The sequence below is a fragment of the Centropristis striata genome, chromosome 2 (genome assembly GCF_030273125.1).
Source record: "Centropristis striata isolate RG_2023a ecotype Rhode Island chromosome 2, C.striata_1.0, whole genome shotgun sequence".
NCBI classification, from domain to species: Eukaryota; Metazoa; Chordata; class Actinopteri; order Perciformes; family Serranidae; genus Centropristis; species Centropristis striata.
The window spans coordinates 17,688,574-17,715,562 of record NC_081518.1 but is presented as its reverse complement, the minus strand read 5'-3'; the positions used below and the strand labels follow the sequence as shown (position 1 = coordinate 17,715,562).

Genomic DNA, 26,989 nt, shown 5'->3' with positions numbered 1-26,989 from the left:
CAAGGACAAGTGTGTTTTAAAAAAAATCAGCCTACTTTCCAGAAAAATGTCACAGCCAACTCCTTGGAGTGTCTTTTAGTACAACCGAACGCTGAACAAGACATTTTTAAATTATCGAAATGTATGTTCAAATAAACTTTCATGAACTAAAAACACAGGATGAAAGGGTCAAAGTTCTGACCTGTTTCAATGTACACAGTGCCGTGTATCCTGATTGACAGCTCGCTGTGGTAGCCACGCCCCAAATCATGAGCTTCTTTGTCATTATTTCCTTCTAAATTGGACCATTATTTATACATTAACATCAAATTGTATTGAAGAAGACTTCTGCCAAGAGAATTTTTTCTGAGGTAATAAATCAAGTGAGAAGTAGTGTCATTTTGTATTGCGATAGATAGGACTGGAGTGCTTTTGCAACCACTGTTGGCGACCCCTGTTGGACTTTTTTTTGTGTGTGTGTGTGTGTGTGTGTGTGTGTGTGCATGAAGAGTTACCTTGCACCCACTGGCTGCTGGTGGTGATGGTGAAATGCTCCCCAAAACTTGACTTAAAAACATGAGAGCTCCGGGCCTCTGAGGAGGCCTTGGTCCCTGACAAATACACGCATAGATCACTTACAACACATTTTATTACATACATGAGATCAGGTTGGTAACATGCACTAAAAATGTATTCCTACCTTGATAGACAGCGTGACCCTCCTTAACAGAAAAAGTGTCTCCTTTTGTCACTATAAAGGTCCAGGGATGTCTGTGGAAGACAAAGACAGGAGAGATGAATCAGAGGAAAAGAGATTGGTTTGAGGAAAGGAGTGGTGAGGTAGCAAAGAATGCCTCCACCAACTAGTCATGTTGCAGTTTCCATCGATGTCTGTCCAGATTTATATAAAATACAGTGTGTAGTGAGGATTGTTAAAATGTAATCCCTTGGGCAGGCCATCAGAACTTTTGCAGACTTTTTGCTTTCAGAAGCTCTATTGGACTCAGTTTTAACCCATTTAAGCTGGGAAAGCATTATTGCATTTCTACCATTAAAAGCGGGATCGCTGTTGCGTTATTCTACCATTAAGGCCAGGAAATCGGATACGTTGTTTTGTAGTATTTGTAGTTTTTTTCCACCTATTTTCGGTCTCTTGGCCAATGAAATGCATCAGAATACATGCGCGAGTGTCGCAATGCAACATTGAACTTTTCCAGAACTTTGAAATTCAATTCAATTCAATTCAACTTTATTTATAGAGCGCATTTCATGCACAAGGCAGACTCAATGTGCTTCACAATATATACATAATTACAGTTGAAAAACAAAACAAAACAAAACATCAGAAAACAAGCAAATACAAACAATTAGAAAAAATAAATAAATAAATTACAAATTAATTGAAGAGTGCAGGTAGACAAGCTCTGCCATATTCACCACATATACACTTACTTACTCACACATGTGCACCCACTCCCACAACCACACGTACACAGTTCAACCGAATGCTGTTGAAAAAAGATTGGTTTTTAATCTGTTTTTAAAAATGGCTACTGATTTGGCACGTTTAACTGTGTCAGGCAGGGTGTTCCACTTTCTTGGGGCATAAACACTAAAAGCTGCTTCTCCTTCTTTGGATCTGGTGTGAGGGATGAGTAAGTTGCCACTGCCTGTTGACTGAAGTGTTCTTGCTGGGGTGTAGGTGATGAGCATATCTGTGATGTACTGAGGTGCAAGGCCGTGTAGTGCTTTATAAACCAGGAGCAGTATTTTGAAATCGATTCTTGTTCTAACGGGTAACCAGTGCAAAGATTTAAGAACGGGTGTGATGTGTTGATATTTCTTGGTGCCAGTGAGAATACGCGCAGCTGCATTTTGAATTAGTTGTAACCTTTGAATGCTTGATTTGGAGATTCCAGTGAATAAACCATTACAGTAATCTAGTCTACTTGTTATAAATGCGTGAATTAATTTTTCTGTGTCGGATTTTGACAGAAAGCCTCTCAATTTAGAGATATTTTTGAGATGATAGAAAGATGATCTGGTGATGTGGTTGATATGACTTCTGAAATTTAGATTGCTGTCGATAATTACACCCAGATTCCTTGCTTCAGTTTTGCTGTCAAGAGAGAGAGAATTGAGATGTGCTGCAATTTTCTGTCTGTGAGCCTGTGCACCAAAGATAAGTATTTCTGTTTTGTCTTTGTTTAGTTGTAAGAAATTTTGTGATATCATGTGAAATCATGGCGGAAGACGACTATAGCGGAGGAGCTCAGAAGTAAGTGGCGGAAGAGATCTTGATGAAAACAGCACCGATGATTTTATTGCTGATCCGGACTTTGAACCCTCGGAACCAATCGACCGGGATTTATGGATGAGGAATATGTTTTTAGACGACATATTTTCACTGAAGAACAGACAGATTTGTGGCCATCTGGAGATAATAACAATAATAATACTAATTGATTGTGATGATGATATAAGAAATCATGACTGTTTATGTCTTATATTACTTTATACGTCGTTGATTACCCTGAAAAGTGCAATATAGATAAACTGTATTATTATTTTTTATTATTATTATTATGATTATTATGATTATTATTTTTTTATTACAGTAGGTTAATGAGAACTATGTCTATTTCTTCCAATGGACATATCATGTTTGCATCTTGCTAATGGGCATGTATTAGTATTATGCATAGGATTTTTATTCAGTCAAATGTAACATTTGCTGAGTTTGTTGATTTTTTAAAAAACTTTATTGAAGGTTTGGACAAATAAACTCAACTTCTCATGAAAGCCACAGGTATAAGCTCTCAAATACATTCTGAGTTTCATTTCTATCTGCTACAGAAAATCTTCTGTTGAATTTCCAGAAAAACTTCAGGTTTTAGGGGGTTCTTTCGAGGTTTTCCAGGCATTTTTTCCAGGCGTTTTAGGCCTAAATGGGTTAAAGCTACAGCTGATATACTCAAATGACCATTTTGAAGGGGTCCCTTGACCTCTGACCTCACAATCTCTTAACAAAAATGGTTCTATTGCCACCCACAAGTCTCCCATTTACAGCAATGCCTACTTTATGTTAATCCCATGCAGTTTGTGGCAGAAACCATGCTAGTCCAAGCATTTAGCATATTTCAGTCTGTCCTTACATCACATGCATAGCTCCTTTTTCTCCACACAAACTTGGCTATCAGTCAGAATTTTCATTTTATTTATATATATATATATATATATATTTTACTATTTATACACAGTCCATGTGCATGTAAATTAATAATAGCAATAGTTTTCATTGTAGACAGAAAATTCACATTTTAAAAATGGTCTAGAAATATAAATGTCACACTGTGAAAGCTCCTATGATTGAACTTTCAGCTGGCTTTCTCAGCTTGTTTACATATCATATATAAATAAAGTTATTACTGTAAATAAAACATGTATTTTCAATAAATAGATGGACTCCAGAGGTTTAAACAACAGATGTATATGCTCATTTGAGTCAAAGTTAAAATCACTCTTGGCTGTGTTTGCTGCTGTATTTCTCTATGCACTGTGGAAGCTGCAGTAAACATATGCAAATTACATAACTGAGAATATGTTGCAAAGTCAACAGTGTCCCATAAATTCCATCTTACTGAAATGTCTCTGGGTGTGCCACAAATTACACAGCCTCTCTCTCCTGATGACACCAGTGTTAGCCTGTTTGGCAACAGTGTGGATAACAGGCGACAAGAGTCATTAAGCAGGAATCCCTCTGTCGCCTCACCACTGCGAGCATCCATTTACTCTGTCCTTCACAGCATCCACAGCCACCGAGCAAAGTTGGGAAATGGAATGTTAAGTCACCCTCTGTTCTCGTGTCGTTCATGAAACCCTTTCAGTGTTTCCTGCGGTCTCTTCAGCAGCATAAAGTTTCATAAGACCCCCTGGCTCAGAGGCTAACCACAGAGCCTACACTGCCAAGATTCACCAGCATCTTCTCTCAGCCCACAACAAAACTCTGACGCTGAAGTCGACTACGACTGCAAAACAAACTCATTCACACAAGATAGTGGTTTAATGCAAAGACACCTATCTAACAGTTCCACATTCTTTCTTTCTGATAAACAAAAGAGCACAGTTAAGTCTTGTTTGAGGAATGTGTCAGTGCACAAGTCTCCACTTTAACACCCCTTATGTCAAAAACTTTGAGACACCTCCAGGGGTTTGTTATCATGGCATGATTTAGTTTTCATTTCCCACGCATTCCTGACATACTAAGACAGACAGACAGACAGACACACACACACACACACACAGACGAAGCAGATACAGCGTCTGTAAGAAATCAAACCAAAGCAATAGCAGCTTTAGCATTCCATAACAAGTGGGCATGCCCTGAACGTCAAGTATGTCTTTATCTGCTGCTTTATTGGCTAGGTAAAGCTTTTTTTCACATCAGCAGACAGCCTGGGGAACAAAGCCAGACATTTTTCTCAGGAGTTGGTGACAGCTGATGACCAAACCAGAATTAAAAGGAGAGTAAATATTTGAATTAACAGTAGATTCATTAGGAGACTCTATTGCATTATAATAAGGGGTGTTTCTAATTTTCTGCCCGTCCCCATATACATGCAGTCCACTTTTAACCTCAATAAAAAGTGACATGGTGTGTGCCAAGGTTATTATAGTTAACGAAAACTAATGAAATAACGAAAATTAGAATTGAAAAGAACGATATATAATTGAAACTGTATTTTGTGGTTACAAACCTAAACTAAAACTAACTAAAATTATAGTGAAAATGTACTTAGTTTTCGTCAGCTTTTTCAATACATTATCCAGTGTTTCTATTAAAATATGCAACACATTGGTAAATATGCTTATTGAGACTGGGATGTATACACTCAAACCACAATTCAATACACCTGGAACTGTAAGAGTTAATAACCTTATTGGGGCTGAGATAGATAAACCAAAGGAAATAAAGGCAAACATTATTATGACCTCTTTGGATCTGGCACCCAACACATAGCCCATTACAAAAAAACTAAAACTAATAAAAACTAAAATAAAACTAAGCAATTTCAAAAATTAAAAAACAATCTAAAACTAGCAAACTCACTCTAAAGACTAATTAAAACTAACTGAATTTGAAAACAGAAATTCACAACAAAATTAAAACTAAAACTAATGAAAAATCCAAAACTATTATAACCTTGGTGTGTGCTAAATATCTATGAAATAACTTAAAATGTTTGTCATACTAATTCATCTGTAAACCATTATTTAATTGATTGTGAAACACATGTTGCCAGAAGCTACAGTGATGTCATTTTATATCAAAAACAATGTTTCAGGAGCTCACCGAAATCCTAGATTGTTTATGTATTGGCTGCCCAGCCTGGAGAGACTCTTCTTGGCCAAGTCCTCCAAGTTGTTGGAGCCCTCATCATTGACCACCATGGCCAGTATGAGCCCAGCTTCAACACCATCCACATACTTTGCAAGGCGACGACTCTCATCCTTACTACGATACGTGTCAAACCTGTGGGAGTGAAGGTGGACAGGGGAAACAAAATGCATTTTGAAAACCACTCTACATGTTAAAAAAAAAAGTATTTGGTATTGAGTCTTCCTGAAGACCAGATGTTGCCAGATGTTGATATTTTATTAGCAAAATCAAGACGTTCTTCTTTAATCTAGCTTTTAACTGAGTTTTATCTATCTGGTCTGTCTAATTTTATATTGTATTTTCCTTTTAGATTAGTCTTTAATTGGGTTTTATAATATTGGGACTCTGCAGATCGGATGGAGTTTAGTCACTTGTTCCACCACTTTGTGCTGGCATATAGTTTGTGCAATGCACATAAGAGTCAAAAAGTCTACTGCAATTACATCAACAATGCAAACATGCTTTTACCATTACTCAAATGTATATTATCATGTGGAGAAATCGAATTTGCCATATTTAAAGGAAGTGCACATGCACATACGTATACATTTACCTAATACACTGAATGACCAAGTGGCCGTTCGCAAAAGCTAAGCTCCCTTAGTTACTGTTGCTATGTACGTCAAGCTCCCAAGACTGTCAGGAGCCATGGCGTGGACAGGCGATGTGTTAGCAAGTGTTAGCGATACTTTTTGGAGTAATACCTCCGGGATGTATCTTCGAGGTCACAGCAAAAGGGACTGCGATATGCAGTGGAAGGTTGAGCAAAAAATGTTAATAATGTTCAGCCCAAGATACATAGCACTGGTGATACAGAGGTTGATAGTTTTGTTGCACAATACACAAAATCTTTAGCATTGTTATTTAGTTACAAACAGCTCATCTGTAGGCTACACCCACTCAAACAAATATGGTTCCACTGGTGCTAAGATGGTAAATCATCTATAGCACATACTGATCTTTTTTAGCATGTGCTACATATAGGGGAGCGTGTCTATGTTCCCCGGGTCCTATGTTCTCCTCTTTGTATGAGACTGGGGAACATAGGACCCTTTTTCCTCGCTTTTCCCAAACAGGGTCCTATGTTCCCCTTTGCAAATAGGCCTAACCCTAACCCTAACCCTATTTAAAAAGCCAAAAAATGAACTGCAAAGTAACCAGACCATGCTGGCCATGGCCATGCTGAGAGTCTACCGTGAAGATTGATAGATTGTGGGGAACACAGGACCCCGGTATGTATTGCTACAGGGGAACAAAGGACCCTTTTTGGGAAAAACGGGGAACATAGGACCTGGGGAACATAGAGATGACCCCATATGTAGCACTGCACAGCCCTACATTATGTTAAACCCCAAGCACCATTGCTAGCTAGCTTTCAAATATCATTATACATACGTTTGTTGGACTAGTTCTGCACTAAATAATAATACTAGTTTACAGGAACCATAACTGTTAAATCCAGTTTGGGTTATCTCACCTAACATAGCCAGACAATCGTTAAGTTAGTTCATGTTTGCTAGCTAGCATCTTGACTTGGAGCAGACATATGTGTCTGTTGATCTTCAAGATATTAAGTTGGGAGAGGGCTCTCCCACACTGTTTAATCCAGAGCCAGCAACGCTCCTCTTGCACTATGGGTTTTGGCTTTGCACGCGGTCAATTGAAGTTGCAACAATTTAGTCCCCTACATCAAATTGTTGAATAGTCAACTATTTGGCTTCACCCGTAATATATAGTTTGGTTTATTTTGTTTCATGACAATGCCTCCTGTTTGTGCTGTTCTTTTCTGTCAATGCAGAGAATGATTATTTGCATTGTGTTTCTGAAAAGAATAACAAGAACAACATTATTTATGATGTATCTTCAAATACTGTACATTTTTACTACTAACTACATTAATAATAAATTTATAGGTAAAAAGATGGAACCTAAAATAGGCTCTTGTGAGCGCAAGAGCAAAACATGACAGTAAATTAGAGACTGGATGTGATCCAGGCCTTGCGTCCTCTTCTAAAACTTTCAATTATCTATTTACCACAATAAAAGCTGTATATTATTATCTTATCTGACCTCCATTTTAAAAAGAAAAAAAAATGCATTGGATAATTAAGCATGAAAGGACATTAATGATGACATTAATTTCTACATTTAATATACCTGCATGAAACAATGCCATTGGAGGCCTTTTTTTTCTCCTTTATCACAACCCTGTGATTTGATATCTTATTAGATGTCAGCCAACACACAATTTCTTCTCTAATTAAGTGTCTTGTGATTGTTCAGCACCAAAGATGCAGTCTCTACCTTGTGGAGACCCTCACCTGTCATTGTGCAGCACCTCTCCAGTCTTAGGGTCAATGACGTGGATAATAATGCCTCGGCTCCCCCAGCTTCTCTGGAACATGTAGTTGTTTTGGTTGCTCTCTCCGGGGTGGAGGGTCTTGTTGAGGAATGTCCATGACAGCTTTTTCTCTCCGTGGATCTCTAGTGTCCCTCCTGTACCCACGCCAATGTACTTCCTCCCAAAGTAGCCGTGTTCCTGATCACTGTCATCCAATCTAAGAACAGTGTGGAAGAATTAGACACATTTCAATAATGTCTTTCTACAAGTGATATTTGAGGCAAGGAAGTATGCTTCAGTGTTCCAGTTAAGGGCCCTAATGAATAGGTTTTAAAATACTAACATGCTCACAATAACTATGCTGCTGCTTAGCACTCACTATCTTAATTTAACGTGTTAGCATTCTCACATTCCCTGTCACACATCATGCTAGACCCTCACCAATTTGCCTACAGGGCAAATAGGGGAGTGGACGATGCGGTTTCACTGTGTACACATTTCATTTTACAACATCTTGATACTAGGTCCACCTATGCCCACGTACTGTTCATTGATTTTAGCTCAGCTTTTAATACCATCATGCCTGTCAAACTGTACAATTCTCTCCTGGCCACGGGAGTTAAGCCTCTAATCTGTCAGTGGATATTAAACTTCCAGGACACAGTATGTTAAAATCCAGGACAATGTGTCACCACCCAGGGTTCTGAACACTGGTGCCCCACAAGGGTGTGTCTTGGTAAATGGTAAATGGGGTGCACACATTCATACTGGTGGCTGTGGCTACCAGGGCACACTGGTGCCACCTGCCACCATTGGGAATTAATTCACACACCGATGAACGCAGCATCAGGAGGAATTTGGGGTTCAGTATCTTGCTCAAAGATACTTCGACATGTAGGCTGCCATGGTGATGCCATGATCGAACCACCAACCTTCCGATCACTGGACGAACGCTCTACCAACTGAGCCACAGCCGCCTGTCTTGTCACATCGATTATTGCCTCTCTATACAAACAACTGTACATCTAATTTTGCATCTGTCAAAATACTTGAGTTTGCAGATGACACCATTGTTATAGGCCTCATATCCGATAGGGATGAATCGACCTATGGGAGTGAGGTCGAACAGCTAGTACAGTGGTGTGAAGACAATAACCTAATCCTGAATGCGACGAAAACCAAAGAGCTCATAGTTGACTAGAGGAAAAAGACAAGCCAGCATGTTCCCATCTCCATTAATGGCCAAGTAGTGGAGTGGATCCCCTTCTTCCGTTTCTTAGGCACCACCATCCATCAGTCCCTATCATGGAACCTAAACACCAGTCTCATTATTTCCAAAGCCCATCAGAGACACATACTTCCTCCGTCAGCTGAGGAAATTTGGGGTCAGTCAAGCAGGCATGACCCACTTCTACCGTGCTACCATCGAAAGTGTGCTCACCTTCTCCATCCTGGTCTGGTATGGTAGTGCTACCAGCCAGGATAAACAACAGCTTGAGAGGGTATTATGCAGGGCCTCTAAAATCATTGGCTGTAGTCTACCCACCATAGCTTTTCACTCTGTTACCATCAGGGAAGAGGTATAGGAGCATCACATGTAAAACATCACGCTTTAGGGATTGTACCTATCCACAAGCTATTCACTGTCACCTGAACATGCACTTTATGGTCTACCTCATAACCATGGCCTACGTCTCATTGACCTTTTTGTACCACTGAACCTGCTGCTACTCTCTGTTACCATGCACTTTTCTATGTATATTAGTGTTGTTCTCCCTGTTATTTATGTGCCTTCGTGTCTCGTGTATGTTGTGTTGTCATTGTTATGTGAGATATGTGAGCATACCAAAGCACATTCCTATCAATTGTATTTAATTATATTGTTGAAATGGCTATAATAAATAAAACTTGAAACTTGAAACATTCATCAATTAGCACTGGACTCCGGAGTGTAGCTGAGACTTATAGGGCTGCCATTCACCTGATGATGGTTCTAGAGACAGACGGTCACCAAAGTCAGTCTTTTTTTAAAATACTGGTGGTCTAGTAAATATCTCTGGCAAGAGAATAATGTGTGTCTGATTGAGTAACTACAGTTGTGTGTCTTCAAGGTGATGAAGGACCATGAAACAGTTGAAGAATAATCTGGCCTGGCTAGACAAGGTCCAAGTTTGGATCATGCTCCTGGATCATTACGTCCTGTAACAGATTTTTACAGGGTGAATGTTGAAATTATAATAGATGGATGGTCATAACAAAAATCTTAAACTTTGTCAGGCTCATCCTTTCATGTCAACTTTCTAATAGATATCCAGCTTAATGTTTTTATAATGAAAATAAACTACATTAACCCTTTGCTGCACAACATGGGTGACCCGATATGTATGCGTTTTTATGTTCTATATCTTTGCAATAAATTATTTTCATGATTCAGTATTCCAGGTTTTCCTCAGTTAGTTTGTTTTTGATCATCATACATCCTAATTTTATGTTTTTATGTTTTTTTTAATAAAATCCCTTTTTGTGTCACTACTCTTCTAATGCACAACATGGGTCAAAAATGACCCATATCCATTTTTTTTTAGCTAAATGGCTTGCTAAGCTAACTACTTAGCTAACTTCTTGGCTAAGTAGTTAGCTTAGCAAGCTACTTAGCCAAGTAGTTAGCCATGTAATAATACAAAACCCTTGTTTCTTCATAAAATATGAGAGGCAAAATGGAAATAATGATCTGTTAAAAAAACGAAACAAGATATTTAAAGAATACTTGGAATATTCAATCATAAAATAAGTTGATATAAAAAAATAGAGCACAGAAACACACAGCAGCATTAAATAACATGGGGAATGAATGTGGGTCATTTTTGACCCATGTTGTGCATCAAAGGGTTAAGTTGATCATATCACAGAAGGTAAAAATTGATTAAATATATTTTTATTAACAGGCCAAATATAGGTTCAGAATATCATAAAATACACATATTGGTTGTATGGATACATTGACTATAATCTATGTAATATGTCAATTAGTTCCACTTCTTAAGAACACATTGCTGCCCTGCCCATCATTATGTGATCATGCTAAACTGTACCTTCCAAACAGGGAGATGGTGAGGTTGCCTTTATAAGGGCAGTCTGGGCTTCCAATGTGCAGCTCCCCTTTGTTCCCAATCAGAATGTGTTTAGTTCGAAGCAGTATGGCCCGGTTGGAGTCAGCAATCACCAGCTTTCCTAAAGGGGAGAGAGAGAGGGTGGAGTGCTGGTGGTGATGAGGCCTCCTGGCAAGTCAGTGCCCTCAGATGTGTCTTCCTACCATTTAAGGCCCTGGGCTCAGGTTGCACACACACACACACACACACACACACACACACACACACACACGCACAGTAGATGTAGCTGGGCATCTACCAAGCTCATTCTTATTTACTCGGGCAGATGGTCACTCTCTCACTCAGACCGATTTCCAGAGCTCCACCTTTACCAGCTGTAACATTAATGCTGCTTACATATAAATGCATCAGCAGGTCTAATTAAAATCTCAAAAGGACTCAAATGGACCATTCTCCAAAAGAATACTCTTACTTTTAGCTTTGTTGTCTGTGTCGTGTCTGATTGAATGTTTCTATTATGAAACTGGTGCGAAACTGGAAGAATACGGACAGCCAAGGGTGAAGAGGAAGGGTCGTTTACACAAGGACTGCAATAAAAATGTATTCCTGGAGAGTAGGGGTGCACCAATCGATCGGTGCTGATTTCTTTAATTTTGCGGGATCATCGACCGGCCGATTCCTTTATGTCAAACCGATCTTATCTAGCGATCTTATCTACCTCGATAATAACCCCCGACCGGCGAAGCAGTGCTCCCAACTTTGTTGCTAAATTCAGCAACTTTTCAGACCCCCTTAGCAACTATTTTTCAAGAAAGCGACTGGAGACAAATCCAGCGACTCCTTCTTACTCTTCTTAACGAGCTGGAGGCCGGCTCGTTAAGAAGAGCCCCCGCTAGCGGCAGTTAGCTACAGTTAGCTCTGTAGCAGTACAGTGTGTATGTGCTGCTGCTGCAGGAGGTGTTCACTTAGCGATCTCTGTTTGTTTGCAACAGGCACCGGATACATTCTGTGCACATTTGCTGCTGCTGACGTTGTGCACAGTTAACGACGGTTAAAACCAAATGTCACCTCCAGAGTCTCTAAATCCCTCTGGGGGCTAACCATAGACTGTATATAAATGGGGCTAACTTGTCCAGCCGTGGACAACACCCTCTCCTCTGTTTGCTTCTTCTTCTACAGTTTGGCATCTAGCCCGCCACACTGTATCATCAAATGCTACCAGCAATACAACTTTTTTTTTTTCTTCCAGATATGATTCGATATGATAACTATTCGATTTTCTTTGATTTAATGACTATTCGAATATTCGAAAATCGATGCCCTCCCTAGTTGTATGTATGTTGTACTATAATGAAACCAAAAACTCAGGACACTTTATTTATGGTTGCAGTTCTTTTGTTAGTTTGTCCTGTAAATTGTTGCTATTTATTTTAAGTTCAATATTTTATTAACTACCTCAGACATTGTGATTTCCTTTATTTGTTAAAGAACGTGTTATTGTTTTTCAATAAAATAAGATTCAAACATTGAAGGTGTATGCTGTGAGTTATAAAAAAATCGGTATCAGTCAAAATCGGAATCGGCAGGTCAGGCTTTTTAAAAATCGGTGATCGGTGATCGGCCAGAAAATTGCAATCGGTGCACCCCTACTGGAGAGACAAGATCAGGGCCAATGCTGAAATTATCAGGTAAATTCAAGAGTTTTTGTTGTTCATGTCTAAACTACGCACCAGCTAAATAAACAAAACACTTCAACTTCTGCAGTGTACTTTTGTGCATCATGTCCTGCATGCTCAAACCGGAACTAATCTGGAACTATCTTTCCAGACATTGTCTTAAATATCTGAGCTATAACTTGCCACTCAATAACAAATGATTTATTGTTGAGTTCATATTTAAGCATCTCTGTCACATCACAATGATAGTTCCCCTGGAAACCACACTCCACAGTTTCACAATATGCCACGTTCCAAAAGATAATGAAACTCCAACTACCATTTCACTACTTAAAAGTAAGATGAACACAAGATGGATTAGTCTAGTTTACCTCCACTAAGAATCTCAATGGAGTGGACCGTAGCTGAAGTTGTGAGGAGGACCTTCCTGCCATAACCGATTGTCACACGGTGGTGTTCACTGTGTCCTGGCATCCATGGCTGCAGTCCGGGCTCTTTATCCGGACACACTTAAGGAGACAGAAAAGCCGCATTTAACTTCAAAAGACACATACTACCAAGTCGGCAGCAAAAAAAAATTGGCATTACACTTTTTAGCAAACCACAGAGACATTTAGGTGTAACCTGTTTTCCAGAGGCTGGTGTTCACATCCCATTGTTGGAAGCTTTGTCCAGATATAATGTTTTTTTCTCCCATTGTTGATGTTATGTCTAGAAAACGTTTTTAAGCCTAAACCAGTTACTTTTACCTTACATTAACCAAGTGGTTCTCAGTGTTTAAAACAGCAATCATCAGAACTGACAGTCATCGTCACATGTTTACATTGTGTTGCCATCGTCATGTGTTTGCAGGATGTTTTAAGCAGTGACAGTCAGATGTCATTATGTTTATAATTAATATGAATTTCTTGCAGAAGATGCATGTGGATGCTGAAAGTCTTATTGATACAAAGTTGATTAATACCAATAATGTATGTATAGTATTGTGGACAGTATGTATGGTATGTACAGAATGCATGTACAATCTGTATAGTATGTGTAGTATGTATGTACAGTATGTATAGTATGTATGGTATGTGTAGAATGTATGTATAGTATGAATAGTATGTGTAGAATGTATGTACAGTATGTATAGTATGTATGGTATGTGTAGAATGTATGTACAGTATGTACAGTATGTATAGAATGTATGTACAGTATGTATAGTATGTGTAGAATGTGTGTACAGTATGCATAGTATGTGTGTAGTGTGTGTACAGTATGTATAGTATGTATGGTATGTGTAGAATGTATGTACAGTATGTATAGTATGTGTAGAATGTGTGTACAGTATGTATAGTATGTGTAGTGTGTGTGTACAGTATGTGTAGTATATATGGTATGTGTAGAATGTATGTACAGTATGTATAGTATGTATGGTATGTGTAGAATGTATGTACAGTATGTATAGTATGTGTAGTGTGTGTGTACAGTATGTATAGTATGTGTAGTGTGTGTGTGTGTGTACAGTATGTATAGTATGTATGGTTTGTGTAGAATGTATGTACAGTATGTATAGTATGTATGGTATGTGTAGAATGTATGTACTGTAAGTACAGTATGAATGGTGTATATATATATATATATATATATATATATATATATATATATATATATATATATATATACATATATATTTGTCATTGACGCTTGGGGTGAAGAAACTTGGATCAGATGGCTGGGTAAACTGCACCACAGAACTGAAAAAACATCCGGCTGAAGCCTGGCAAGGTCTCTAACTCTTGCCTCCTTTTTCTCGTGCATTTTGGGGAAAGTTGGGAGCTGTGGTTAGAATGTCGCCAGTGCCTGACATGGTGGAGTTTGTAGAGGCTATGGAAAAAGGCTTTCCATAAGATAACCCCAGACGTTGGAAAATGTTGTTGGAGAGAGGGATACCTGGTCTATCCTGCTTGGCCTGCTAACACGACTAATACAAAATGGAATAAATGGCATAGATGAATATGGACAACTGCAGACAGAACAGTAATAAAAGGCCAAAGAAGTAGAAGATTCTCAAGAATACAAGATTTAAATGGCTCTCCCCAGCTTTTATTTTATCAACAGTAACCTTGTAGCAACACTCTAGCCCCTCTATCACCTAGCCCCTCTAATCAAAAAATTGACAGTACACATACAGCTACTTTTATAGCAAAGGAAACCTTTTACAGCACGCTTTAGCTGTTATAGCCTTTAGAGCATTTGCCTTGACAATATTTTGTACAGATGGAACATTGATTTTTACAGGACAAATCTGAAATACACTTGGACATGTTTTAAGAGGAAAAAAAGATGTCAATAGGCATCAGAGTAAACTTAGTCCCTTGAAATAAAAAAAACACCTTGATTCACTATTTTGCCTTCAAAAATGGAAAAAGATCAATTTTTCAGAGCAACAGTTTGTTGCAAGTTTTCTTGAAGCTATTAAAATGTGTCATGGGATATCATGAAGTAGAAATAAATGCAAAAAAAATCTGTACATTTTAATTTTAAATTAAATTACACATCATCAATTGATAAGATTGACTGTATTAGTACTTAAGGTTTTTTTAAAGGGCTTCTTTTCTGATCAGATTTTTTTTCATTCCGAGTACCCTACTATCTAAATGGACATACAATAACACACAAGGTTATTGGATTGCTCACTCAAGAGTGAGAGTGACTAACAAACCCATTTAGGTTGCCTCTGTTATTGTCAGCATAGAAATGAGACACTGTGTGTAACTGTCCAGTCTGCCCAATAGTGTTTCAATCTATTGCTCTCTGGTGTGTGTGACAGTTACCTCATCTCCCTGCCACCTAATGGATTTGTCAATGGCATTGACTGGCCTGAATTGTCAAGTAGATTTCCCAGAGGGCTAACAAAGATTGATAGGTGGCGCCAAGAAATCAGCTGGATTCTGCTGTCTGTCTGTCAGTGACAACTCTTTGGCTCTGGAGGACTCTGAGGGGCGAACTCACAGAGAATGGATTGCAACCCCATCATAAGGTCTGATCCACATATGTATATATTAGGGACGGGACTTTAACGCATTAATTAAGATTAATTAATTACACAAAAATGAACTCGTTAAAAAAATTTACGAATTTTAATCACACTTATTTTTGCACCGCGGAACGTTTCTCACTGGATGAGTTTCAGGCGGACCGATTATAATGGAGCACCAACTAGCGTTCATGAGTTCAGACAACAACAAACCACAGTGAACATGAAGGAAGAAGCTGATGAGAGCGCTTTGGTTGGCCCCGTGGATGATGGGACATTTTGTTAGAAAAAAACAACGGATGGAAGCGTTGATAAGAGCATGGTTGTGTTGCTATGCAACAAGGAAATCACATATCACCGCAGCACATTGAACCTCAAGTATCACCTCAATGCTAAACATATAGCAGCTAGCGGCTAGTGTGGTAGCTAGCGTGGATTGTGTTTTACTTAAAAAACCAAAGTATTATAGTTTACAGAAGGTCTACCTACCTATAGGCTACCTGAATTTATGAAATGTACTATATTTCTAAATATGCTATTGCTACACTTAATGGCAAAAATTGCACTGGTCTGTTGGACTTGAACAAAAATAAACAATATTTTTCTTCTTGAAATCTAAAGGTGCTTGGTGTTATACTTTATACCAAGTGTATTAACATGATTTTACTTTTTTTGCAGAGATTTTTCTAATTTAGCTTTGTGCATTTAGCATTCATAATGCAATCTTTTGTGTTTACTGGGTTTTTTTGTTTTTTGGGGGTTGTAATTAATGTGTGTTTTTTGTATTTTTATTATGTTTTTGGTGTGTTTTGAGTGTGTTTGTATGTGTTTTTTGTAATTCTGTGTGTGTTTTTGGTTTGTTTTATGTGTTTTATGTGTGTTTTTGTAATTTTTTTGTGTTTTTGTGTTTTTTTTGTGTTCAAAATTTTGATCCAGTAAGTCAAAATGAAAAAAATAATCAGGTCATATAGGTGAGGTTGTGCTGAAAACAATGATACCACATTTACATTTACATTTAGCAGACGCTTTTATCCAAAGCGACTTACAGGAAGAATAAAAGCAAACAATCAAGGTATAGTGCAATAAGATCTATTGGTGCATCAATAAGTGCTAGTGACAATTCTTTAAGGAGTAGAATTATCGTGCTAGGAAGGAAGATGCTCTCCGAAGAGCTGGGTCTTCAGGAGGTTTTTAAAGGTAGAGAGGGACGCCCCTGCTACCAAAACATCAAGGTAAAGATTTTTAAGTGGTTTATACAGGCAGAATGAGACTTCTAAGGATTAAGTATATCAATTATTTTGAAATGATTCACATACCTTTAAGGAATTGGTTGAAAACATTTAAAGATTAAATATGTATAGCACTTTGTAAATGGTTAATAATTGGTTTATGAACCATCTATAAACATCACTTAGTTGGTTATTGTAAAGTGTTAACGACATCCTTAGTGTTGAGGTTGCTCATCCACTGGGACCATCTGCACCAATATTACACTTGATAGCCCAACTCCAGTAGTACAAACTAAAAAAAAAAGCTGTTATTCATACTCAAAGTTGTTTTGTTCTTGTGTAAAATAATGTATAGTCTTGAGGGATCACTGTCCCATATGATACTTTAATTGGCCATTCAAGTTTCTGCAAGTTCATCCACTTAACTAGGCTTGCTTTGCCTGGTTTGTCCTTCTTGTCTAGCATGTCTTTTATTACTATTAGGGTGGAAAAACCCTACATATGGCATACAGTAAAAAGTTCCCTTATGAGTAGCTACTCACACACACATTTCTGAGTAAGTGTGTGAGAATTCAGTCCTTGGAGATCTGTGTTTGCCAGTTGCTGCAGTGCTTGACAGCTGTGGGCAGAACTGCTGAACTTGCTTTTTTTCATTTTCTTAATCTTAAAACACAATGAACTGAGGTGAGTCAGGCAGAGTTACACCACAGGAATAAATCAGGAAAAATAAGACTACACCTGGTTTCATCACAACACTAATTACAGGTGGGAAATTACACTCCGAAACTAAAGTCTGAAACTATCAATGACAGTTGCACTGCGCTGTGTGCCAGTTTGTGCCAGGGGTAAGATAACGCCCACAGAGTACAAAGTTTGACAAGTTCAAAAGGCTTATGAAAAATTATATGCTCAATAAGTCAAGGTTGCAAACTGGATGAAGACGTTCTTGTAACTGCCTTCAGTGATTTTGTTTTGTTGTTGTTATTTGTTTGTTCGTTTGTTTTCTTTGCGGGAGTAATAGAAATTCTCAGATCTAATTAGTTTGATATACTATGGTTGACTGATAAGAAAATGAATAAATAAATAAATAAAATATTTATTTGACATTCAGTGCCTGTATATAGAGAAAATCTCTTATTTGAAAGTGTGAAGTATCAGGGGAGAGGCCTAGATAAGTATTTTTTACTTCAGCCTACTCCTTTTTTTCTGACCAAAATGATATAAGGATATGCGTATTGAATATTAAGTTAACTGGTTCTTATATCTATCTTATTGCTTAGACGGGGCAGATGCATGTATATGTATAGGGCTATATATATATATATATATATATATACTGTATGTGTGTAAATGTTTATATGTTTATGTACATCTGTTTAATGGTGCCTATGTGAGTATGTGTATGAATATGTATATGCATCTAGCCTACGCTGTTGTAGTTTATATTGTTTATTTTTCGGTTCAAAAAGAAGAATTAATAAAATGAAAATGAAAAAGTTTGCACTTTTATGCAATTTACTGCAGCATTGTTTTCTGAAAAAAAGGCTTTGCTACAAATTGGCAATGCTGACGGCCCTAAAAGAATTAAAATAGAAAGTATGAGCATTGCTGTATTCATTGACATCTAATGCATTTTTGCAACACTGTGATGTCACTTAATGAAATCGAGAAGAAATTAACTGGTTGCAGACTTTGTCCGAACAAAACAAATCCATCTTAACAACACACTTACTAATAAGCTGAAGCCTGCTTAGAACTTCTTCTTTTTTAACACATTTTGATTATTTTCATTGAGATATTTCAAAGTGAATGTGTCAGGCTATGAGGATTGTCTCTTTATCCACTCTAAATCATGCTCATTTGCTTTTGTGATTGTTCTTGAATTAATTATATTGCTGATTTCTTTTTAATGACCAGATGACAAGGGCTATTAAACTTAAATTGAATGAAACTGCAAAACTAATCAGGGACTGTGCATTTGTGTATGCTTGTGAAACCGAAAATCCTCGAAAATCCTCTTTCCGAACAACTGTAAACACTAGTTTAGTAAAACTATTTGATCCTGTGGTGAAGTTTTGTCTCCAGCATTGGTTCCATGTCCTCATTACTGCTGTGTTTTTGCACTGTACCTTCCATAGATTGCCTGCCAATAATTATCAGGCCAGTTTTTTTATTTTTTTATTTGTCTACTGAAAAAGTTTATGCTTCGACTACATAACATCAGCTCCATAATGGCCAATAATGGTGTCATACCTTACACCCACACATGTCTGGTGTCAGGTAGCCTGGCTAACGCCAGACTAAATCACAAATGAGATCTAGTCTGGCAACGAGCCATTGATTTCTCCGTAAAGGAGGCGTGGTTTACGATCCTCCAGAGCCGTTTATTGGGCGCTACGAATGTCTATCAAAAGCGTCTGTAGGTAGTTCTTAGCCAATCGTATCAGTTATACCAGATGACGTAGTAGAGCGACAGAAATGGATGTTTACATAACCAGCCTAGCCCATCTCTACTTTGGGACTAAAATGCTCAATTCTGCTTCTGCAACGTTTTTCTGCAGCATGTTCTGACTCTGGCTGCCCTGTAGTTTCAGCTCACAGTCTACCGGCAGTGTTGGTGTGTGTGTGTGTGTGTGTGTGTGTGTGTGTGTCTGTGAGAGAGTGTTGCTTGCTGCTTTGCTTCTCCAGTTCTCGCTTTCTGAAAGATTATTTATTTTTACGCCTTATTCCCCCTCATGTCATTCAGCCACACACATCCATTGATTTTATGGTCAATAGACGAGCTGCTGCGGGTCTCTGGGCGGCTCCGCTGTCCCCCGGCTCGTATCGAGATCACCGGCGTTACAGTAGATTAGGCTTTGGCCAAATCCTGTCTGAAGCAAGGCTAAAACATCCTTTTTCGTGGCGAAACAGGAGTGTAAAGTCAAATGTTGTTCTTCTTTTAAAATAAACTTTGGCTCTAAACTATTTAAAACGTCATCTACAGCTAGATCCAAAGAGAGCTTCGCGTCTGCTGCAGCCATGTTGGATCTGTAAGAAAACTGCAAAACTACAAGCTTCCGTCTGTCCAATAGTACGCGTCATCGTCTTGCCGTCCCTCCCCGTTCTGTGATTGGATCCCTAAAACAGGGCTAAGAAACGGCCGTAGTTGCCAGACTGTTTGCAGGTTTTAAATGAAGTCGAGCATGCAAGGCAGTATGGGTATACCCAGGCTAGGTGTCAGGTACTGTAATGACAAATTGTGATTTTATTTTGTGTGGCTGGTGTGGGTGTTTAGATAAGACTTTTCACCCTGTTTCTCTGTCTGCTTCTTACAATGAGTAATGTGAATCAGTTTGATATTAATGTTTTAGAGGTGATAGAACTGTATTTTATGTTAATATCAAGTGTCTTGAGCAGCCCACTTTTTTTTTGTGAGAAAATCAAGATCAAATAAAGAAAAAGGGAACGTGTCCTCAACTCACCGGCTTGGATGCTGGGGAGCAGCAGGGCTGCCAGATACATGGCACATGTCATCATCTCTCAGTCCACCGCTGACCAACTTCACACCTGAGGCCTTCAAAGACTCCTTCAGACCTCCCAGTGGGTGTTAGACGGGGTTTCACAGTGGGTGAGCCACGTTCACAGTGGGAGGCCACCAAAGGCACCTAGAACATCACATTGAAATGCATGGACTCAGCAAGACAAGCAAAAATAGAGGTTCCCTGGTGTACAAACATAGCAGGAGATATGTCAATTATCTGGACAGCCATGCCAAACAGTGGAGGAATCTTTTAATGCACAAGCAATAATTGTGAATCTCCAAAGAGATTATGACAATAGATTATTCAGCTGTTATTCAGCGAAGGTTTTTTCTATGGATATAGTACAGATTTCAATCCTTGCAGCAGTGTTGCCTTGAGTCGTGCTCTGATTTTACTCCTGGTCACTGTGCTCAACATTTTTTTAGTTATTTTAAACTGATGACTATATCATACAAGGTTTCAATCCGTTAGCCATCTGCCACATACAGTCTACAGAGGTTTTTTCTTGTCTTTTTCTTGACTAATCACCAGACTTGCAATGTACAATGTTTTTTTGTTTGTTTTATTTGTTTGTTTGTTTTTTTAATCTTTTTTCCTTTCCAGTCTCTTACAGTCTAACAGGCTGGTGAGCTCTGTTGACAGTCAGCGATGGAATATTCTTCAGTGTCACATAATATGGTAAATGGTACATGGACCTGCAATTGTATATCGCTTTTCTAGTTGCTTTTGCAACCACTCAAAGCAATTTACACTACAGACTGCGCTCATTCACCAGATTATTGTCAGTTTAGATGTGAGCATATATGCATTTATATGTGGAAATATATGAGTTTGTTAGTTTCACATACCTAGGGTCACTTTTTATTATCTGTCCTAACTAATCTAACAACCAAACAATAATGGAATGCTATTGAACTGCTGTTTGAGCATGTTAGCAGTGTTGCCAACTCCTCAACTCCTCAACTTCCTCATCAGGAAAATAAAAAATCATAAACTGGTTCTTTGGTTTTCAACTGCCAAAGAACCAGCTCTCGGCCAGGAAAACTGGTTCGGCGGCACCAGCTCTTTGCTGGTCTTGAACCGCTTACTGCCTACATCAGGGGCTGGGGTCGGGGCTATCTGACCAACAAGACCAACTCGGTGCCGTTGAGAGGGACCAACTAAAAAGTGTATCATTCTTTTATTTGATTTTTTTAACTGCAATGTGATTGATACGGGCTAGCTAGTGTGCTAACATTAGCGGGCTAGCGCTATCTTACAATAAAGTCCAACATTAACAGCACAGATATGTTGTACACATCATGTCGTGATATAGCTAATTCCTTAACCATAATGTTAACACTTTGGATGGGAGCGTGTCTATGTTCCTATGTTCCCCTTTTTGTATGAGACTGTGAAAGCGGGGGACGTTTTTCCCTAAAAGGGTCCTATGTTCCCTGGTCTGTTACTTTTTCCACCATTACTGCCAAATTCCATGGCAAGTAGGCCTAACCCTAATCCTAATCCTAACCCTTACCCTATTTAAAAATCCAAAAAATGTAACCAGAAAGTAGCTGCTGTGCAAATTTAAGTTTTGGGCTGAGAGACTACCGTAAAGACTGATAGATTGCTATGTTCCCAGAGCGGGGAACATAGGACCCGGGAACATAGGGATGACCCCCTTTGGATAATGTTATGACTGGTCCTGATTTACTGAAGTCAATTTTACACTGCTGGTTGGCCTATAAATCAAAGCTTATTGAACAGCGATTAGAGAATGTCTTTGGCTATTTATCACAGAGAATATTCAATCAATAACGATCATTTCACTCTCACTCGCACAAAAACGTGTCCTTCCACGTATCCTTTATTATTGGAAAGTGCCTGAGTTAAATTAAGTTCTTGAGTATAACATTTAAATCTACTGTGTCAACTTTATAGTTTAAGAGCTGCAAATATGTGTGTGGGAAATAAACAGCATCACTGAAAGCACACTGGGGGCTTAAATAAATACATTAAGACATTTTGAACTAACTTACACAATTAATACATTTCAATAATGTTGCTATTTGCTGTAATATTTTTTCATCTTCTTCATAGAGGAATGTGACTGGTTTGCAGTTGAGTCAAATGACACTCCTTTTGTGGGCATGCAATCATATAGTAATTCTGGTAAGCAGTAAGTCAGTAAGCCTGGGATAGGAGAACAAGTACATAGCCACCTTTATGGTTTGTGTTTGCATGTTTACTCGTTACTCTGTCCATGGGAATTAGTATGATCTTTAGACTTCAGACTTTCTGCACAGATAAGCAAACAACACAAATGTATGCGCATATGCAATTTACCAAATGCAACACAGACATATTGTTCAGCTAAATTAAAAAGTCTATAAAACACGCCAAGACATTTTGCATATTTTATTTGTCTTTTAATGACTGATCAATGTTTACTGCAAATGTATTCATCAAAGGTAGTTCTACCTTGTGAAGATTTGCCCACCAGTGTATGACTTCCACAAATTGGTTGAATCACTGTAAACTGTGCAGCATCCTGATGCTGGCTTATATTCAATCTGTTCATGCTGCCATGTGGAAAACTCAGTGAGAAGCTGTGGGAATAAAGGAATGCTATAATAATTAATCATCACTTACTTTATCATGCAATTAGCTTGCTGTTTGACTACTGGTGACAGAATTTATATGTGCAGTGAGCTGTAGTACACTGACCTTTCTATCCTGCATGTAGATACACTGTTCTTAATGATCCGTACAACAGACTTGTTTGTTTACTAGACATTATGCTGCTATTTCTGCTTGTCCCTCAATAATTATTGCCAACATATTTCATATATATCCATACTTCTTATACATCATGTGCAGGCTCACAGCTGACAGCTGTATAGTAATCACTGGTAATATTTCTCAGGTAATCTTGTCTGCCTATCAATATTAATAATGATTATCTCATGCGCCACATGCACACTGTCCCTGGATACCCTAGTTTCATATAATATCAGTATATATTCTGAAGCTGTAAAATTGAGTCTGCTACAGCCTCTGAAAAAAAAAATACGGCAAAAATCAGATGGCCTGCCAGCAAGCTGGCCAGTCACCATGGGGTTTTAATAATTCATGTAACTTTATAGAGTTTTTATGGAGCATTATTAAACCACATAAACAGCGCAGACTGTAAACAATCTGATACTAAACCATCTCTCATACAGTCCTTGAGATTTCCGCAGATCATATAAAACTAAGATCATTGTGGATGACTGAGATCAGGCAGCATTCTTCACCTGCTCTGAAGATGGAGCATATAAAATACATTAAATGCTGACTTAAAAAACAAAAAACAGCCGGTTTGTAATTTCTGACAGATGTTTACAATAGTTAGTTTATAATCATTTTATTATCTATTTTCATTTTCATAGTGTTTAAATGTTACTTTAACATGGGGGGCCCGTTTGCAGTCCGTCTGATTGTCTGACTGCTCATGTTTCACTCAAAGTGAAATAAACTGTAGTTACCCTTTTACTGTACCTGTACCTAAAATCTTGTTTTGGATAAAATAAACACCTTGCAGTTCTCAAAAAATAACACACTACCATATTGTTTTTGATGTGGGAAAACAAAAGACATCAGAACTTTCTTGTGAATCATTGTTTATTCCACTGAAAACAAGTAAAGGGTAACACTTTAGATTAGGGAACACATATTCAACATGAATTAGTTGCTTATTAGCATGCAAATAAGTAACATTTTGGCTCTTAATTAGTCATTATTAAGTAGTTATTAATGCCTTATTCTGCATGGCCTTATTATACAACCAGTAAGACATTAGACAAGACAAAAACAAGACAAGCAAGCAAGACAAAAAAATCAGACGATTTCTAGTTAACTAAAGTAAAACACAGCAGGAAATAGTGACATCATGGCTAAAGTAACAAGTGAGTATGTACATTTTGAAGCTGAAACACTTTGAACCTTTATTGCAGTGACTGCTTTTATTATTGTGACTGGGAGATCCAGATTCTCTAAATTTCTATTGAAACCGAAGCCACACATCTGATCATGATTACAAAGTTGTTCAACGTAATGGTGCTTGTGTTCCCATTGATGCATCATTAGTGTGATCGCCTCATGAGGGGGCTCACATGTTTCCTTCTCAGGGCCAAAAGGCTCCTGACTTGGCAGTGAAAACAGGTTTAGTGCATGTGTTTTTGGCTCGCAGTCAGGAATGCACTGTGTCTGAGGAATACACTGCAACTTGGATCACTATTGTAAAACATGGGTAATTTCATCACAAAAATCTAAAAAAAGAACCTGATTTTCTTTTTTAAATTAATAAACATGCATGATTCATTCTGTACAATATGTCCTTTATTAGCAGTTACACTGGGAGACGACATAAAATTCATCATCTCCTACAACTGCCTTGATTGGTGTTCCTTTTATCTTAATTACCGTAGAACAGTGGTGTCAAACATACAGCCAACACTGTAAATTGTAAAGATTTAATCAAGTATCACGCTGTGTGAAGAATAACATCATGTAGTTATTCTTCACACAGCTATTTCCATCATTTCTCATGTGTACAACCATTCCTTTGGAGGAGTGACTGTAGAAAACTCATTTCATCTCATTTTAACAATATTACAAGACAACAAGTTCAATATTGGTTGATTCTGCAAAGCTTTGCTTGGCACCAATGTGCAACGGTTCATCACGGTTAGGAAATCTATTTCGGCTGTGGTTGATTAAAAAAAAAGGTGTAATGTAATATAAACTGCTGGCCTGTGACATGATGCAAATTCCACTGCATAAAAATTTAGATGTGCTACACTTCCACTATAAATAGGACACATTACTTCCTGTACTGTAGATACTGTACATTACTTTAATACTGTAAAACAACAGGAGTACCTTTTTTTTTTTTTTTAAATCAAAGCTCCATAAAGTGCACATTTAAATAAAAATTTTCTTAAATATAAGCCACAGCTTGCCTGGAGCAAGGATCACAGTGCAAAATTTAACTATATCGATATATGCGATATGGTCTAATTCCACATCACATTTAAAAATATATCTATATATCTTTTATATCGATATATCGCCCAGCCCTAGTCCAATATAGAAGTCATTAGGAATACTGTACAGGACATTTTTGTAAGGACACACGATATGGAGCAAATATAATAAGTCCAGAAATTAGCTCCCTCTACTGGCCATTATGGTTAACTGCTTATGGAGCTACATCTGGTTCAACTTGCAAGTGAAGCATGTTTACATAAATGATGCTGAATTTCAGTGTAGTTGTGGAAAAAAAAGGTTTTTCTCCAAAGAGTAGGACCTGTTGATGCCAACGTAGGAAACTCTCAATTCGTCCACTGATAACAATGATTCCAGATGTGTAACTGCAATATATGAATTTAGAATAAAAAAAGGGATGTATGGAATACTTGAGAAATGGAAGAATGGGTGGGTTGCCTACTCCATCGTTACTTCTATTCCCAAGCTACATAGAAGAGCCCTATTAATGACCTTTCTCATTACGTTACAGTACCTTTCTAGTATTCAATCTCAAACCTGAGCTTTACAGCACATCTTAGCTCTAAATGCAAAGAAAACCAATTGCACAGTCCCAAAGCAAAAGTGATGTAAATCTCTACACTCAAAGTGGAGGTGTAATTGAAAAAGTGTCATCATTTAAGTATCTTGGTTTTTGGCTTGATGAGAATTTGTCTTATGACCCAGATAGAGAACCTTGTAAAAAGCTACCTTCATAAGTGTACTGGATTATGGGGATGTTCTCTATATGCATGCTACATCTTGTACTCTCCATCTATTAGATACTGTATACCACAGTGCTCTACATTCTGGTCTGATTATGGTCATCATACTCACCACTGTGTGCTATACAGCTTAGTCAACTGGCCCTCACTAAAACTACACAGAAAACTCCATTTGCAGTATCAAAATGACCAAAAAAAGACACAACATTACTAAAAAAGACACAAAATGACCCTACAAAAGACACAAAATTACCAAAAAAATACACAAAAGTACTAAAAAGACACAGAATTACCAAAAAAGACACAACATTATAAAAACAAAGACACAAATTATTAAAAAAGACATAAAATTACTAAAAAAGACACAAAATTAGCCAGAAGAATAATTAAAGGGACCTTCCACACACAACTCGGTAAAGTGCCATTCATATAAAACTCACATTAAACTTTCATATCAAGGTGGGGGCCACAAAACATCGTCACGAGGTCTGCAATTTACCCGCGGGCCGCGAGTTTCAGACCCATGCTCTAAATGGATCACCTACCATGTTCCTAGAGTTCTCACTGAGTGGGGCAAAAAAGCCTTCTCCTACTTTGCCCCATGGTCTTGGAATAATCTGCAAACTGTGTTACATTTTACAAACCTAGTATCCCTGGGAAAATTTAAAGCAATTCAAACGGCCCATGTTACTGAAAAGTGCACTTGTTTTACCTTAGTTGGATTCAGTACCTTTCTATATGAGTGTATTCCCTTTCTTTTCTTATTTTCTGCTGTTTTTACGACATGTTCCCATGTTTTGTCACTGTCATTTTAACCTGTAACTGGCAACCAATCTTGGCCTGGTCTCCCTCGAAAAAGAGATTCCAATCTCAAGGAACTTCCTGGTAAAATAAAGG

General features: G+C 38.0%; 1 protein-coding gene across 2 annotated transcripts in view; it reads right to left on the bottom strand.

Annotated features, from left to right (window-relative positions):
- Window positions 1-26,989, bottom strand: part of cemip (cell migration inducing hyaluronidase 1) — a 194,252-nt gene that overhangs the window by 81,220 nt on the left and 86,043 nt on the right. For both annotated transcript variants that reach the window (XM_059355769.1, XM_059355759.1), the window contains 7 exons: window positions 20,262-20,444; window positions 12,918-13,055; window positions 10,853-10,991; window positions 7,741-7,977; window positions 5,333-5,512; window positions 680-750; window positions 495-590 (listed from right to left, as the gene is read on the bottom strand). In XM_059355769.1, coding sequence (XP_059211752.1) covers window positions 495-590; window positions 680-750; window positions 5,333-5,512; window positions 7,741-7,977; window positions 10,853-10,991; window positions 12,918-13,055; window positions 20,262-20,316 — 916 coding nt within the window. In that variant the 5' untranslated portion in view covers window positions 20,317-20,444. The remainder of the gene's footprint in view (window positions 1-494; window positions 591-679; window positions 751-5,332; window positions 5,513-7,740; window positions 7,978-10,852; window positions 10,992-12,917; window positions 13,056-20,261; window positions 20,445-26,989) is intronic.